Below are 16,195 nucleotides of genomic sequence, written 5' to 3'. Positions count from 1 at the left end.
AAAAATTTATATAAAATCGATTTCTTGGAATATGAGTATGAAAACTTCCCAAAGTGCTAATAAAAGTGTCCTCTATTTAATGAACCAACACGTTTTGAAAAATAACTTTTAGTTTTTGAGAAAACAATATTTGAAGTTTTGAGAAAATTTTCGATGTTACAATTTTCATTGATAACTTTCAAAATTCGCTATAAAATTCATTTCATGAAGGATCGTTGTGGAAATACCACCAATTATTAATTAAAGTATCCTCTTTTTAATGCAACAAGCCGTTTTGAAAAATGACTTTCAGTTCTTAAGAAATAAATTTTTGGAATGATGGACAATTTTTTCGAATTTTGCAATTTTCGCCGATTAAGTTTTAAAAATTCGTATAAAATCGATTTCTTGGAATATGAGTATGAAAACTTCCCAAAGTGCTAATAAAAGTGTTCTCTTTCCAATGAACCAACACGTTTTGAAAAATAACATTTAGTTTTTGAGAAAACAATATTTGAAGTTTTGATAAAATTTTCGATGTTGCAATTTTCATCGATAACTTGCAATATTCGCTATAAAATTAATTTCTTGAAGGATCCTTGTGGAAATATCACCAATTATTAATTACAGTATCCTCTTTTTAATGCAACAAGCCGTTTTGAAAAATCGGTTTTAGTTTTTGAGAAATAAATTTTTGAAATTATAGACAATTTTTTCGAATTTTGCAATTTTCGCCGATTAAGTTTTAAAAATTCGTCTAAAATGGATTTCTTGGTATACGAGTATGAAAATTTCCCAAAATGTTAATAAAAGTGCCCTCTTTCCAATAAACCAACAGGTTTTGAAAAATAACTTTTAGTTTTTGAGAAAACAATATTTGAAGTTTTAATAAAATTTTCACTGCTGCAATTTTCATCGATAACTTGCAAAATTCGCTATAAAATTAATTTCTTGAAGGATCCTTGTGGAAATAACACCAATTATTAATTAAAGTATCCTCTTTTTAATGCAAAAAGCCGTTTTAAAATCACTTTCAGTTGTTGAGAAATTAATGGTAGAAAAATCGTTTCATCTCTATCGATTGCCTTTTTAGTTTTCATTTTTAATGTGATAAAATGACTGATAAAAAAGACAAAATTAAAATTAAATTGTCAATAATATGTTAACTTAATCTGATTGAAATATTTTTAAATCATACTAATAGTATTATTTATTAAGAAATTTATTAATAAAACGTTCGAATATTTATTTTTTTTCTTTTTTACTTATTTTATCAAGTTCCTTCATTCGCTTCGCTTTGTCGTCCTCGAATAAGCTTTCTTCGATAAAAGCGGGCATTTTTGGGATCAAATATGATAAAATTGCATTAATGAAATAAACTATGTGCTAAAATAAATAAATTAAATTAATTAAATAAAATTAAATCAATATTTACGATGTAAGCGACGATCGCAAGGAATTTTATGGAAACAAGCTCAAAATGTCTGTCGGAAAGTTGATACGGCTTTGTATGGTTGTAGCTGTTTTTATTGCCAGGATAAAAACAAATTTTTACATCCGGATATTTCTCTCGTATATTACTTTCCATGTCATCTCTGAAATGATCTACTAAGAACACTGATAAAGTATCATTTACAAATCCAACCATAGTTTTGCGTTCGTTGTAATAAACGGTGCGATGAACGAAAGTTGATGTAAAACAAATAATGCAACCCTAAAAATTTTAATTTAACTTATTTAAGTTCATTTTTTTAATAAATAAATTTATTTACACTGACAAGATAAGAAATTCGTGTAACAACGAGTAAAACAGTCTTCCAAGCACCCAACCCAAGCACTCGCTTCGAAACGTTTCTTCTCGTTTTTTTAACAAGCGTATAAGCTGTTACTCTCAATTCAACGATGTTATTAATTAACGCGAGAAGAGGCACAAGGGGAACAACCCCGACGAAAAATGTTAATAACCCATATTCAAGTATTACCACCATCAAACTTTCAGCAAAAAATAATTCGCTTGATGGGATTAAAGAAAACTCGACTTCCCATTGAGGGAGATCCGTCAATTCAAGGGGTGCTTTTTTTACTTTTGAGCAACACTTTTTAATCCATCCATACAGGTTTCTTAAAATTAAAATTAAAGAGTAAATAAATAAAAAAGTTAAAATCCTTACATAAGACGATAACTATTAAACAGCAAGATCAAAATGTAATCCCTTAAGATAGTAAACGAGATGAGTGTTGATAAACTATCGATGCAACCAACAGCTGGGGGGCAAAGGTTTGAAGCAACCCCAAAAAATTTATTATAAATCCCGTGATCTGACGGATTGGTGTAACAAAGATCTTTAAAAAACGCCACGTAAATTAACATTAAGTAAGTGTTAAAGAAGTTGAGGATGTAGCTTTTAAAGATATACGACGTCATGTAACTGTCTTGAGTACGATGAATTTCGTTGTTTGTAAGCTTTTCTGATGTTTTATCTAAGCCCTAAAACAACAAAAAATAAAATTTATTTATATAAAGAAGAAAAATTAATAAATTAATTACAGGGGCGTATAATTTCATTATCACAATCGTTACCAAAGCACTATAAAGTTTCATAATCATCGACATCCACTCGATCAAAATTCCTATGCGATGTTTATGAACATTGTATTCTATGAAATGTTCCGAAATCATAATCGCAAGGGCTGTGGCGGTAATAAGCAAAACCTTTAAATTAAACATAATTATTACCCCAAAAAAAAAAGACCAATTAATTTACTAAAACAAAAACTACGATAAACGACAGAAAATTCCTCCAAAACTTCAAACAAAAGGGCGTGTAATATTCCTCAGTGTGAGTGTATTTATTATACTTTTTATATTTACTAACTCGTTCTTTATAATTCGGCCTTAAATCAACCAAAAAAAAACATTTATAAAAACATACTTAATTATTTCTTACAATTCATCAACTTGCGGTGTTGATTTATGCAAATTCCACTGATATGTTAAAATGTTTTCTTGGCGAGCCCAGAATTCCAATAAAAATGTTGCTAAAAAATAAGACAAAATTAATTCGTCATAATTAAGTAACAAACTAAATTGATACATGCCCCAAATTGTTATAAAAATAGAGAAAGAAATCGTGTAATTATTGTCTAGAAGAAAAGAGGTTTTGGCAATATCGCAAAATTCGTCGAATTCTTTGTAACGACAATGCCTAAATGTACAAGGTGGGCATATTTTCATTTTTGAATAACAAACTTCTCTTCTAAAAAATTAAATTAGTTTAATAAGGAGCTATTTTATTTATTTAAAAGGTTTCTGATATGATTAATATTAGAAAATAGGTACAGTAAAATCTCGATATAATGGGTTAATACGAAACAACTAAAAGTAGAGCTAGCACTAGAAGTAGAACTAGAAAGTTTCAAGCAAGGATATAAGATGCTACTAGAACACTAGATACTTCTAGGAGAAGAAAAGATACTACTTGCAGAAGACTATATACTACTGCAGAACACTACATAGCTGATAGTAGAGTAGATACTGCTGACAAAGAACTAACTATGGAAGTTAAGTTGATAATCAGTTCGATTTGTGCATTTTGATTAAGCGGATGTGTTTTGCGATCGTGCGTCAAGTGTTTTATTTGACGCTTTATAAATCGTTTATAGATGATATAGATAATGTAAAATAGTGTGAACAGTACAATATTTTTGATATTGATAATATAAATCATACACGCGATTTATAACAATAAATAACAATTCAGAAATTCGTAATTGCTGTTATAACGAAGTAAGTAAATCGGAATGCGCAATAATGAGTGTGAAATAAAAACAAACAATTAAGTTGGTCAATAACATGGAAAAGTTTACTTCAAAAACGGATATGGAATTCTCCCTGTTAAATTCTCTAAAAAAAGAAAGAACACATTCCGCCGAACTTAAAAAAGAAATCGAACAAATAAAGGAGCAACGCACTAAAGATGAAGCTACTCTTCAGAAACAAATAGATGACCTGAGGGGATATAAGATATATATATATATACATATAACCAATATATATAAGATAACCAATAAAGTGGTGTACACAACAGACGAAGATGAGTTAGCTTTGGAGACTGACTGGATAATAAAACAAGCTAAAAGAAACAAAAAACGTAAAACTGAAACCTCGCCATCTAAACTGTCTTCGGAAAGTGAAAGCAAACCGGAAAAGCAATCCGTACAATTTGGCGTAAATAACAAAACAAAGGTATTACTACCCCCACCAATATTAATTTATAATGTCAAACAATATGATGACATTTATAAATTAAGGAGATATCCATATTTAAAAGGTTTCTGATATGATTAATATTAGAAAATAGATACAGTAAAATCTCGATATAATGGGTTAATAAGAAACAACTAAAAATAGAGCTAGCACTAGCACTAGAACTAGAACTAGAAAGTTTCAAGCAAGGATATAAGATACCGATAGAAGATTAATTAAAGATGGATTTTTAACACATGCGCTAAATAACGACACAGTAAAACTGAATGTTAATTCGGAAGAAAAGTACAGAGAAGCTTACTTAAAAGAATTTGTCCTGGTCAACTTATGAAAATAAGCAAACCAGAAATCAGAAAGTGGTCGCCAAAAAGATGCATAAAAGCTGTGATGTTAATGATATCAAAGATGATCTATTGGAGCGCAAGTGTAACATTTGTGAAGTAACCCAAATGTTAAAGTACAAAACAAAAGAGCCTCTTCTTTTATACATCTTGGATTTTGCACCGTCAGAGGATGTAAAAAGAATCCATGAAATAACAAACATATTAGGTGCGTGTCAAAATCGAAGAGTACAGAAAGCCAAAACAAATGCCCCAGTGCAAAAGGTGTCAAGGTCCCACACCAAAGCTTACTGCCACAAAAATCTGAGATGTGTTAAATGTGCTGGTGAACACTGGACCAGCGAATGCACTAAAGCCAAAGAAATACCGGCTATATGTTTCAACTGTGGAGAAAATCATCCAGCGAACTACCGAGGATGCATTGTGATTAAGCAACTACAAGCCATCAGGAAGAAGAAAACAGTAAATTCAAATAAAATAAAGCTAGGCGTCTCGTATGCCGAAACAGAAACTGCAGCGATAAGAAGGCTGACAGTAGATTAGATCTAATGCTAGAAAAAATACTGCAACAAGATGAAACAATAAAAACATTATATGCACGTCAAGATTTTATTGAAAGCAATTTAAACCAGCGATTCAAAAAGAAATCAAAACGTCTAAAAAGCAGCAACTAAAAATAATGCTGTAGAATACCAATGGTCTTCGACAACATCAAAGACAATACCAGAAACTTTAACAGCTACATTCGCAGATGACACAGCGATCTTGGCTGTTGCAGTAAATAAGTTACAATTGGCCTTAAATTTAATAGAAAACTGGACCAAGCGATGGCTAATAAAACTAAATACAAATAAATCGATTACATAGTGTGTACAGGGTGTCCAAATTTCGATGGGTTTACAGGGAATCTCAGTTATTATGAAAGATAGAAAGTTGCGGCTTTCGCGAACGTGAGCTACTTTTTTGTGAAACTTACAATGGCGCAAACCAAATTTCAAAATTTACGATTTTCAGACACCTCCTGTATCTCGGCTATCCGGAAACGTAAAAACAGGTTCTAATAGATTTTTTCACGTAGAATCGAATGGTGCACGTAGAATTTTTTGTTTTTGAGTTATAAAGAGTTAAGTATTTTAGAAGTTGAGTATTCAGTATTTGAGTTGTGTTTATAACTCAAAAACCGTGATGACTAGAAAAGTGCTTGGTCACTCAAGTGTAAGAACCGTCCCAAAGCTCTTATACAAGGCGTCTCTAACATCAGAATAAAATCAGCAAACAAAAAAACGAATGCAATAATGCCCGGAATTACTAAAGGAACACGTATACACAAGCCAATCACTATACATGATCACATAATTGATACCTATGTATCAAAAATCAATCCTAAACCACGGGATCGCCAAAAGCTCATAAATTCCCTCAAGCGCAAATTCATAAAACATCATTAAGTAGACATGATTGTCTCATTCTCTGGAAACTATATGTATATCATCATGATTGATCTTGAAGACACTTCTAAGCTTTCCCCAACCGAACTAATCTACGGTACTCAATCCTCGATTTTACAAGACCAACAATGTCTAGCATAAAATTATTATATGCAAACATCAATAGTTACCATCCGAAAGCACAACTAATTGGATATTACATTATGGCAAATCACATACATTGTTCGATGTTCGTGGAGACAAAATCAAAATCTTATATTAATTTTAAAGATTGGACGACAATTCAAAAACAGGATAATATTGTTAATAGGGGCGTCAGAGGCGGAGCAGCGGTTATGGGCCACCAAATCCTACAGTTAGAAAAGTCAAATTCTCCAAGTATCAACTCGCCATTGAATAATGCTCTCCACTTCACCGTTATGCTTGGCGCGAACAGGCTACACATATTCCTGATTTACATCCATCCGTTCAGCCAAATTGAAGAGTCAATATTTAACATGGCCTCTCTGTTCAATAATTGCTTAATAATCGGAGACTTTAACCCGAATCCAGCTAAGAAAAGACACATCAGTCAATTCCTGTTTTTGTCAAATTTTGTACAAATCAAGACACCTCGCACATACGTTATGGAGAACAATCCGAACTCTACTTCAGACCTGCTTTTCTGCACAAGAAATATGAGGCATCGAATCCCCCTGGTAGAGGTCGTTCCTGATCTGTGGTCCGACCACCTGGCTATTCTTGTTCACATCAACACAACATCAAAGTTATCTAAACCTGCTCCAACTGTAACTAAAAATTACAAACTTTGCAAGAGGGAGAGAGTCAACTTAGCAATAAAAGGCTTCATAAGAGCAGATCCTGTGATTACACCGGAGTTGATATCAAAGTTTAATGAAAAACTTAAGAAATCGGTAGACGAACAGAGCCCATTTAGAATTTGTAAATATTACACCTTTCCGTTACCACCATTCATCATTCGCCTAATCAAAGATAAGAGAGGGCTGTACCGAGACTTTAGAGCATGCGGGATCCCTGAACTGAAAAAAAAGTTTAACGAGCTCAACAAAAACTAGTACAACGGAGAAATATATGGAAGCCTGCGACAAAATCAATTCATGTAAGAGGAAAAATTATTGGCAGGAAGTTCGTAAACTGTCTAGATACTAAAAGTTTTCTGAAACAAAAGAGCTCACCGATCCCACTCATAGAACTTCGCATTCAAACCCTGAAGAGATTGTTAACATCCATGTTGACTACCTGGAGGAAATATTTTCGTTTGGTGAGGATGCCTCATTTTGTTCCCAGAATAGAAGCACAATAGACAACTAGTATCAACTTGCTTTTATAAATCCCTCTGATACACCTGAGGTTGCTATTATGCTGGAGGACGAGTATTTCACTCTTCTAGGCCATGGAAAGAACACGGCTCCTGGTTATGATAACATCTCGAGGAAGGTGCTGAGAAGCTTGGATCTTGATATTCACTCCTACATCAGGCAAATAATTAACTTCTGCCTCATGACTCAACATTTCCCACGAGACTGGAGGACCTCTATCATAATATGCGTCCCACAAGAAGGATTCCACACTTTCCGACCCAGCAAACTACCACCCCATCTCACTGCTGCCGGTGATAGGAAAGCTTTTCGAGACACATCTCAAGAACAATCTCCTGGCTGTCGTCTCAAAGAACATCCCACCCTACCAATTTGGATTCTAACCCGGCAAATCCACATTCCAGCCACTTACGGTATTGATTTCCAACTTTCAAGCGGCACGCTATCAAAAACGTAAATCCGCTGCTGTGTTTCTGGATGTCCGAAAGGCTTTCGACTCAGTCTGGCACAACGGCCTACTATTCAAACTGGATAAGTTAAATGTTCCATATTACCTCCTAAACTTGATAAGGCAATTCCTTTCAGATCGCTCTTGTTCTGTGAAGCTGAAAAACCATCACTCCCGCAGTTTCACCATCTAACAAGGCCTCCCATAGGGATCTCCCATCTCCCCTTCTCTATACAACGTCTTCTGCTACGATATTTATGACAACAATTCAGGCGCCTTTGATGTGAATAAATACACTCTACTCTGCTGTTAATACAGCATCAAAACTGATAAACTCCATCTCCCACCGAACTTTTTGCGACAGATGGGATGGGACAGCAGTAGGTGCCTTTGCTAAGAAAACTCTGCTCTACCCTGACCGGAAGACATGTACTCAGTTTCTGGGAAAATCGAAAAGTGACTTGAGGCTTCTCACCCACTTCCTGACCGGACATTGCAGGTTACGTAAGCACATGTTTTACATGAAGCTGGCAAATACACCCCTCTGTAGAGGGTGTGAAATGGAAGACGAGACGGTAAGTCATATTGTTTGTGACTGTCCAAACCTCGCGTACTTAAGGGAATCTATTTTCGGAGTACCATGGCTCTAAATTTCGGATATAAGGAACATACCTCTCTGTTCTATATTAACGTTCATGAAAAGATTGGGCTGGTTTTCTGACCCTTGAATGAACAGTAAATTGTGGGGACGTACAAAGAGTCCGCTGGGGCCTAAGTGCTGTGAGTAAGTCACCCCCACGTGAAACTACATACATACACACACTCTACTCTACGCCGATGACACAACACTGATTTCCTCACGACAGGGCGTTGCCTCTCCGGTCCGAAACCTACAGGTGCTTATCGATGAAACAAAGAGCTGGTGCCGAAAATGGAGCATTCAAATAAACTCCTCAAAATCGCAATTCTTCATCCCTTTCCTCCAAGTCCACGCCCCTTCTGCTACAATCACAATCCAATCTACTCCCCTATCAGTCTCACCAACCTGCAAATACCTAGGCATAACACCCGACAGAACCCTAAAATTCTCTGCCCACGCCATCAAAGTGAAAAGTGAAATCTTGCGGAAGTCGCGGAATTTCCATAAAATGTGCCTCGCACATTTACAAATCCATATGCAGACCAATTATAGAATATGGATCAATACTTCTAAATGACTCGCCTAGCACATCAAGACACCATTTAGAAGTCGCAGAAAGATCGGCATTGAGGTCCATAATACGAATAAGGAATCCCCAAAATCCTCTTTTCAACCCTAGCAATGATCTCCTTTATAATCCACTAATATCCCTCCCATTAACTTCCATCTACAATCTTTATCTCTTAAAACTACCATAAATTTCCCTATCAATCTTTTCCACCATATGCTCATTATCCCTAGAGTAAACCACCCATCTGACCGCCCACCACTCCTTCAAAAACTGTTGATGATAACTAGAACTTGCACCACGCATTTCTGCATGGGCAGAAAGAATCCGGTCGATAGCCCTATTTTTGGCTGAGTTTTAATTTATAACTTTTTTTGTACTTATATACTCCTTTTTTTTTAATTTATTTGTATTTTTTGCACATCCAAAAATAAAATTTGTTTTCTCTCTCTCTCGATTACATAAACTTTACTTATAAGAAAGTAAACTATGTCCCAGGACACATAAATGGCAATGCAGTCCCTTACGCTGACACCGCAAAATATCTTGTTATGACGCTGGATGCCAAACTCAAATGGAAAGCTCACGTCAAAAAAAGAACGTGAGGAACTTGATATCAAATTTAGACACCTATATTGGCTTATTGGCAGAAAATCAACGCTACCACTAAGCAACAAGTTGCTATACAAGCAAGTATTAAAACCAAAAGGAACATGCGGAATCCAACTGTGGGATTGTACCTGCAAGACAAATGCAAGTCTGATTCAAAGATTGCAGAACAAAGTACTAAGGTGCATAGTGAAAGCACCCTGGTATATAACAAACACCGACCTCCATCGCGACTTGAAAGTATTTGTCTATATTATGGGTAAAGCAGACTGGACCACTAGGAAAAGCTGCAAAACATTATCTAGTTTAATTTGGCGTTAAAAATAATTACTATGTATTTACTAGATGTTATACAACTGTGATATGCATAATATAAAAAAAAAAGTGATCAACCGTGACTACTTACACTCGATTAATAACTCTACCAGATAAAAATAAATCAAAATTTCCAACTAAAAAAACAATCACTCCAAATAATGCAGGAATAACCAAACATTTCGTATAAAATTCCATCCAAGCGAAATGAAAAGCAATTTCAGATCCATAATACTTATAAATGATATGAATGGGTTGTAATTTATAAAACATTCGCCAATTACCCCAAAATCTAGCTAAGAACTGAAAAGAATTAATCGTATTAATCATGTTAGAACAGATAGAAAATAATTAACTTGTCTATCATTTAATGGGCCAGTTTTAGTCCATATTTCTGAACCGTCATGTAAAGGATAAGCGTCCTCAAAATGTTTACTAGCCAATAAATTTCCTAAACCAAATTCATCTTTTAATAATCCATAAGTTGTTCTTGACAAAACAGCGTTAATCAACAAAATTCTTTCGGCACTTGTAAACGTTACGTTTTTATCACCTCGAACTGAATTACTAAACAAAACAAATTATAAAATTTAAAGGAAAAGAGATATGTATATATAAATTAACCTGCATCTTTGAAACATCGGGTCTTGAAGATTCGGTTTTAACAAAATCTGGGTTTTAAAACATTTAAATTTCGTTGTATAATGCGGCATGGTTTTGTCATGTTGGTAAGTTGGAAATAAGCCGTGAACGGATGAGAGGTGTTTTAAAGATTCTTCGGAAGCTTTAAGTTTAACGAAATAATAATCGGTGTATTTTACGCCATCAACGATTTCAACGGCTAACCCAGCTTTTTTTAGATTCATTAAAAACTTGTTGATTTGAACCTGCTTTTCTTCTGGTATTATCTTTTTTTGGACTAAAATAAAATCTGCTGGCGCTTTCACTTCAGGTTCAAAAATCAAACCGAATTGCTTTTTGGCCATTAAAAGATTCTTTTTGATCCCTTTCTTTGACGTATTATTTTATGTTTATGACGTTTATGGTTGACATAAATTGTCATTTTAATGTAAACATCATAGCTAATTAAAGACCATACTGACAAGATTATCTATCATAAAATACAGTCGCTGTTTGGAAAAAAAACCATAGTTACAGATTGAAGTCTGAAAGCTGCAACTATGTAAATTGTATATCCATAAATATATAGTGTAAATTAGTGACGGAACGAATATCCAACAACTATCCGGTATCCGGCCTATCCGACCATTTTGATAGTTACCAAATTTCCGGCTTTGGCCGGATATTAAAAACCTATTACTTAGTACTCCACCATTCATAGGAATTAGTATCTCTTTTAGGTATTGGACACTGCAGATAATAATCAAGTTCAACCCCAATAAAACTTTTTTCATTGAATACAACTTTATTTACATCAAGTTTGTCATTGTAACAATCCCAATACGATATATAAAATCTCTTGTTGCAGTTTCGTCTAGTTTTCTTCTCTTCGATTGTAATTCATCATCACATTCATTACTAACAGAACTGTCGCTATTATCACTTTCGATTATTAATTAAAGTATTCTCTTTTTAATGCAACAAGCCGTTTTGAAAAATCACTTTCAGTTCTTGAGAAATAAATTTTTGAAATGATCGATAATTTTTTCGAATTTTGCAATTTTCGCCGATTAAGTTTTAAAAATTCGTATAAAATTGATTTCTTGGAATATGAGTATGAAAATTTCCCAAAATGTTAATAAAAGTGCCTTCTTTCCAATGAACCAACACATTTTGAAAAATAACTTTTAGTTTTTGAGAAAACAAAATTTGAAGTTTTGATCAAATTTTCGATGTTGTAATTTTCATCGATAACTTACAAAATTCGCTATAAAATTCATTTTTTGAAGGATCCTTGTGGAAATATCACAAATCATTAATTAAAGTATCCTCTTTTTAATGCGAATTTTGCAATTTTCGCCGATTAAGGTTTAAAAATTCGTATAAAATCGATTTCTTGGAATATAAGTATGAAAATTTCCCATAATGTTAATAAAACTGTCCTCTTTCCAATAAACCAACCTGTTTTGAAAAATAGCTTTTAGTTTTTGAGAAAACAATATTTGAAGTTTTGATAAAATTTTCGATGTTACAATTTTCATCGATAATTTTCAAAATTCGCTATAAAATTCATTTCTTGAAAGATCCTTGTGGAAATATCACCAATTATTAATTAAAGTATCCTCTTTTTAATGCAACAAAACGTTTTGAAAAATTGCGTTTAGTTTTTGAGAAATTAATTTTTGAAATGATCGACAATTTCTTCGAATTTTGCAATTTTCGCCGATTAAGTTTTAAAAATTCGTAGAAAATCCATTTCTTGGAATATGAGTATGAAAATTTCCCAAAATATCAATAAAAGTGCCCTCTTTCCAAGGAACCAACATATTTTGAAAAATAACTTTTAGCTTTTGAGAAAACAATATTTGAAGTTTTGAAAAAATTTTTGATGTTGCAATTTTCATCGATAACTTACAAAATTCGCTATAAAATTCATTTCTTGAAGGATCCTTGTAGAAATATCACCAATTATTAATTAAAGTATCCTCTTTTTAATGCAACAGGCCGTTTTGAAAAATCACTTTCAGTTCTTGAAAAATAAATTTTTGAAGTGATCGACAATTTATTTGAATTTTTCAATTTTCGCCGATAAAGTTTTAAAAATTCGTATAAAATCGATTTCATGGAATATGAATATGAAAATTTCCCAAAGTGTTAATAAAAGTGTCTTCTTTCCAATAAAGCAACCTGTTTTGAAAAATAGCTTTTAGTTTTTGAGAAAACAATATTTGAAGTTTTGATAAAATTTTCGATGTTGCAATTTTCGTCGACTAAGTTTTAAAAATTCGTATAAAATCGATTTCTTGGAATATGAGTACGAAAATTTCCCAAAATGTTAATAAAAGTGCCCTCTTTCCAATGAACCAACACATTTTGAAAAATAACTTTTAGTTTTTGAGAAAACAATATTTGAAGTTTTGATAAAATTTTCGATGTTACAATTTTCATCGATAATTTTCAAAATTCGCTATAAAATTCATTTCTTGAAAGATCCTTGTGGAAATATCACCAATTATTAATTAAAGTATCCTCTTTTTAATGCAACAAAACGTTTTGAAAAATTGCGTTTAGTTTTTGAGAAATTAATTTTTGAAATGATCGACAATTTTTTCGAATTTTGCAATTTTCGCCGATTAAGTTTTAAAAATTCGTAGAAAATCCATTTCTTGGAATATGAGTATGAAAATTTCCCAAAATATTAATAAAAGTGCCCTCTTTCCAAGGAACCAACATATTTTGAAAAATAACTTTTAGCTTTTGAGAAAACAATATTTGAAGTTTTGAAAAAATTTTTGATGTTGCAATTTTCATCGATAACTTTCAAAATTCGCTATAAAATTAATTTCTTGAAGGATCCTTGTGGAAATATCAAAAATTATTAATTAAAGTATCCTCTTTTTAATGCAACAGGCCGTTTTGAAAAATCACTTTCAGTTCTTGAAAAATAAATTTTTGAAGTGATCGACAATTTTTTTGAATTTTTCAATTTTCGCCGATAAAGCTTTAAAAATTGGTATAAAATCGATTTCATGGAATATGAATATGAAAATTTCCCAAAGTGTTAATAAAAGTGTCTTCTTTCCAATAAACCAACCTGTTTTGAAAAATAGCTTTTAGTTTTTGAGAAAACAATATTTGAAATTTTGATAAAATTTTCGATGTTGCAATTTTGATCGATAAGTTGCAAAATTCGCTATAAAATTAATTTCTTGAAGGATCCTTGCGGAAATATCACCAACTATTAATTAAAGTATCCTCTTTTTAATGCAAAAGGCCGTTTTGAAAAATCACTTTCAGTTCTTAAGAAATAAATTTTTGAAATTATCTACAATTTTTTCGAATTTTGCAATTTTCGCCGATTAAGTTTTAAAAATTCGTATAAAATCGATTTCTTGGAATATGAGTATGAAAATTTCCCAAAATGTTAATAAAAGTATCCTCTTTCCAATGAACCAACACATTTTGAAAAATAACTTTTAGCTTTTGAGAAAACAATATTTGAAGTTTTGATAAAATTTTCGATGTTGCAATTTTCATCGATAATTTTTAAAATTCGCTATAAAATTAATTTCTTGAAGGATCCTTGTGGAAATATCATCAATTATTAATTAAACATCCTATTTTTAATGCAACAAGCCGTTTTGACAAATCACTTTCAGTTCTTGAGAAATAAATTTTTGAAATGATCGACAATTTTTTCGAATTTTGCCATTTTCGCCGATTAAGGTTTAAAAATTCGTATAAAATCGATTTCTTGGAATATGAGTACGAAGATTTCCCAAAATATTAATAAAAGTGTCCTCTTTCCAAGGAACCAACACATTTTGAAAAATAACTTTTAGCTTTTGAGAAAACAATATTTGAAGTTTTGATAAAATTTTCGATGTTGCAATTTTAATCGATAACTTTCAAAATTCGTTATAAAATTCATTTCTTAAAGGATCCTTGTGGAAATATCAAAAATTACTAATTAAAGTATCCTCTTTTTAATGCAAAAAGCCGTTTTGCAAAATCACCTTCAGTTCTTGAGAAATAAATTTTTGAAGTGATCGACAATTTTTTCGAATTTTGCCATTTTCGCTGATTAAGGTTTAAAAATTTGTATAAAATCGATTTCCTGGAATATGAGTACGAAAATTTCCCAAAATATTAATAAAAGTGTCCTCTTTCCAAGGAACCAACACATTTTGAAAAATAACTTTTAGCTTTTGAGAAAACAAAATTTGAAGTTTTGATAAAATTTTCGATGTTGCAATTTTAATCGATAACTTTCAAAATTCGCTATAAAATTCATTTCTTAAAGGATCCTTGTGGAAATATCAAAAATTACTAATTAAAGTATCCTCTTTTTAATGCAAAAAGCCGTTTTGCAAAATCACTTTCAGTTCTTGAGAAATAAATTTTTGAAGTGATCGACAATTTTTTCGAATTTTGCCATTTTCGCTGATTAAGGTTTAAAAATTTGTATAAAATCGATTTCCTGGAATATGAGTACGAAAATTTCCCAAAATATTAATAAAAGTGTCCTCTTTCCAAGGAACCAACACATTTTGAAAAATAACTTTTAGCTTTTGAGAAAACAAAATTTGAAGTTTTGAGAAAATTTTCGATGTTGCAATTTTAATCGATAACTTTCAAAATTCGCTATAAAATTCATTTCTTAAAGGATCCTTGTGGAAATATCAAAAATTACTAATTAAAGTATCCTCTTTTTAATGCAAAAAGCCGTTTTGCAAAATCACTTTCAGTTCTTGAGAAATAAATTTTTGAAGTGATCGACAATTTTTTCGAATTTTGCCATTTTCGCTGATTAAGGTTTAAAAATTTGTATAAAATCGATTTCTTGGAATATGAGTACGAAAATTTCCCAAAATATTAATAAAAGTGTCCTCTTTCCAAGGAACCAACACATTTTGAAAAATAACTTTTAGCTTTTGAGAAAACAAAATTTGAAGTTTTGATAAAATTTTTGATGTTGCAATTTTAATCGATAACATTCAAAATTCGCTATAAAATTCATTTCTTAAAGGATCCTTGTGGAAATATCAAAAATTACTAATTAAAGTATCCTCTTTTTAATGCAAAAAGCCGTTTTGAAAAAACACTTTCAGTTCTTGAGAAAAAAATTTTTGAAATGATCAACAGTTTTTTCGCATTTTGCAGTTTTCGCCGATTAAGTTTTAAAAATTAGTATAAAATCCATTTCTTGGAATATGAGTATGAAAATTTCCTAAAATGTTAATAAAATTATCCTCTTTCCAATGAACCAACACATTTTGAAAAATAACTTTTACTTTTTGAGAAAACAATATTTGAAATTTTGATAAAATTTTCGATGTTGAAATTTTCATCGATAATTTTCAAAATTCGCTATAAAATTAATTTCTTGCAGGATCCTTGTAGAAATATCACCAATAATTAAAGTGCCCTCTTTTTAATGCAACAAGCCGTTTTGAAAAATCACTTTCAGTTCTTGAGAAATAAATTTTTAAAATGATCAACAATTAAACTAAAATTAGAACTAAAACTAGAACTAACACTAGAAACTTTCGGGTTTTGCCGTGCGTCTTTTAATAAAAGGTTTGACGTTTCGGATGCCATGTTGCAACCTTCTTCAGA

The 16,195-nt window shown here is 31.8% G+C and overlaps 1 protein-coding gene across 2 annotated transcripts; it reads right to left on the bottom strand.

The window, feature by feature from the left end:
* Positions 1–1,199: 1,199 nt before the first annotated feature.
* LOC111429578 (anoctamin-4-like) lies at positions 1,200–10,975 on the bottom strand. 2 transcript variants are annotated; one of them, XM_023065521.2, is made up of 11 exons: positions 10,580–10,975; positions 10,312–10,522; positions 10,047–10,258; positions 3,079–3,236; positions 2,928–3,018; positions 2,745–2,874; positions 2,528–2,692; positions 2,151–2,467; positions 1,752–2,100; positions 1,415–1,693; positions 1,200–1,365 (listed from the first exon to the last, which is right to left on the bottom strand). In XM_023065521.2, the coding sequence occupies exons 1-11, from the start codon at positions 10,939–10,941 to the stop codon at positions 1,225–1,227; spliced, it is 2,415 nt and encodes an 804-aa protein (XP_022921289.2). In that variant the 5' UTR covers positions 10,942–10,975; the 3' UTR covers positions 1,200–1,224. The 2 variants fall into 2 exon arrangements, with proteins under 2 accessions (XP_022921289.2, XP_071051198.1); XM_071195097.1 differs by having other exon boundaries at positions 2,928–3,236.
* Positions 10,976–16,195: the final 5,220 nt, after the last annotated feature.

Source organism: Onthophagus taurus, chromosome 3, assembly GCF_036711975.1.
Source record: "Onthophagus taurus isolate NC chromosome 3, IU_Otau_3.0, whole genome shotgun sequence".
Classification (NCBI taxonomy): Eukaryota; Metazoa; Arthropoda; class Insecta; order Coleoptera; family Scarabaeidae; genus Onthophagus; species Onthophagus taurus.
This window is presented reverse-complemented; position numbering and strand designations above follow the sequence as displayed.

Excerpts from the sequence above, each read along its gene's own strand:
- LOC111429578 (XM_071195097.1), bottom strand. The coding sequence starts at position 10,941 with ATGGCCAAAAAGCAATTCGGTTTGATTTTTGAACCTGAAGTGAAAGCG. Across the intron at positions 10,523-10,579 it reads CCGATGTTTCAAAGATGCAG|TAATTCAGTTCGAGGTGATA; the intron begins GTTAATTTATAT and ends TGTTTTGTTTAG. Across the intron at positions 2,693-2,744 it reads TTATCGTAGTTTTTGTTTTA|GTTTTGCTTATTACCGCCAC; the intron begins GTAAATTAATTG and ends TTTAATTTAAAG.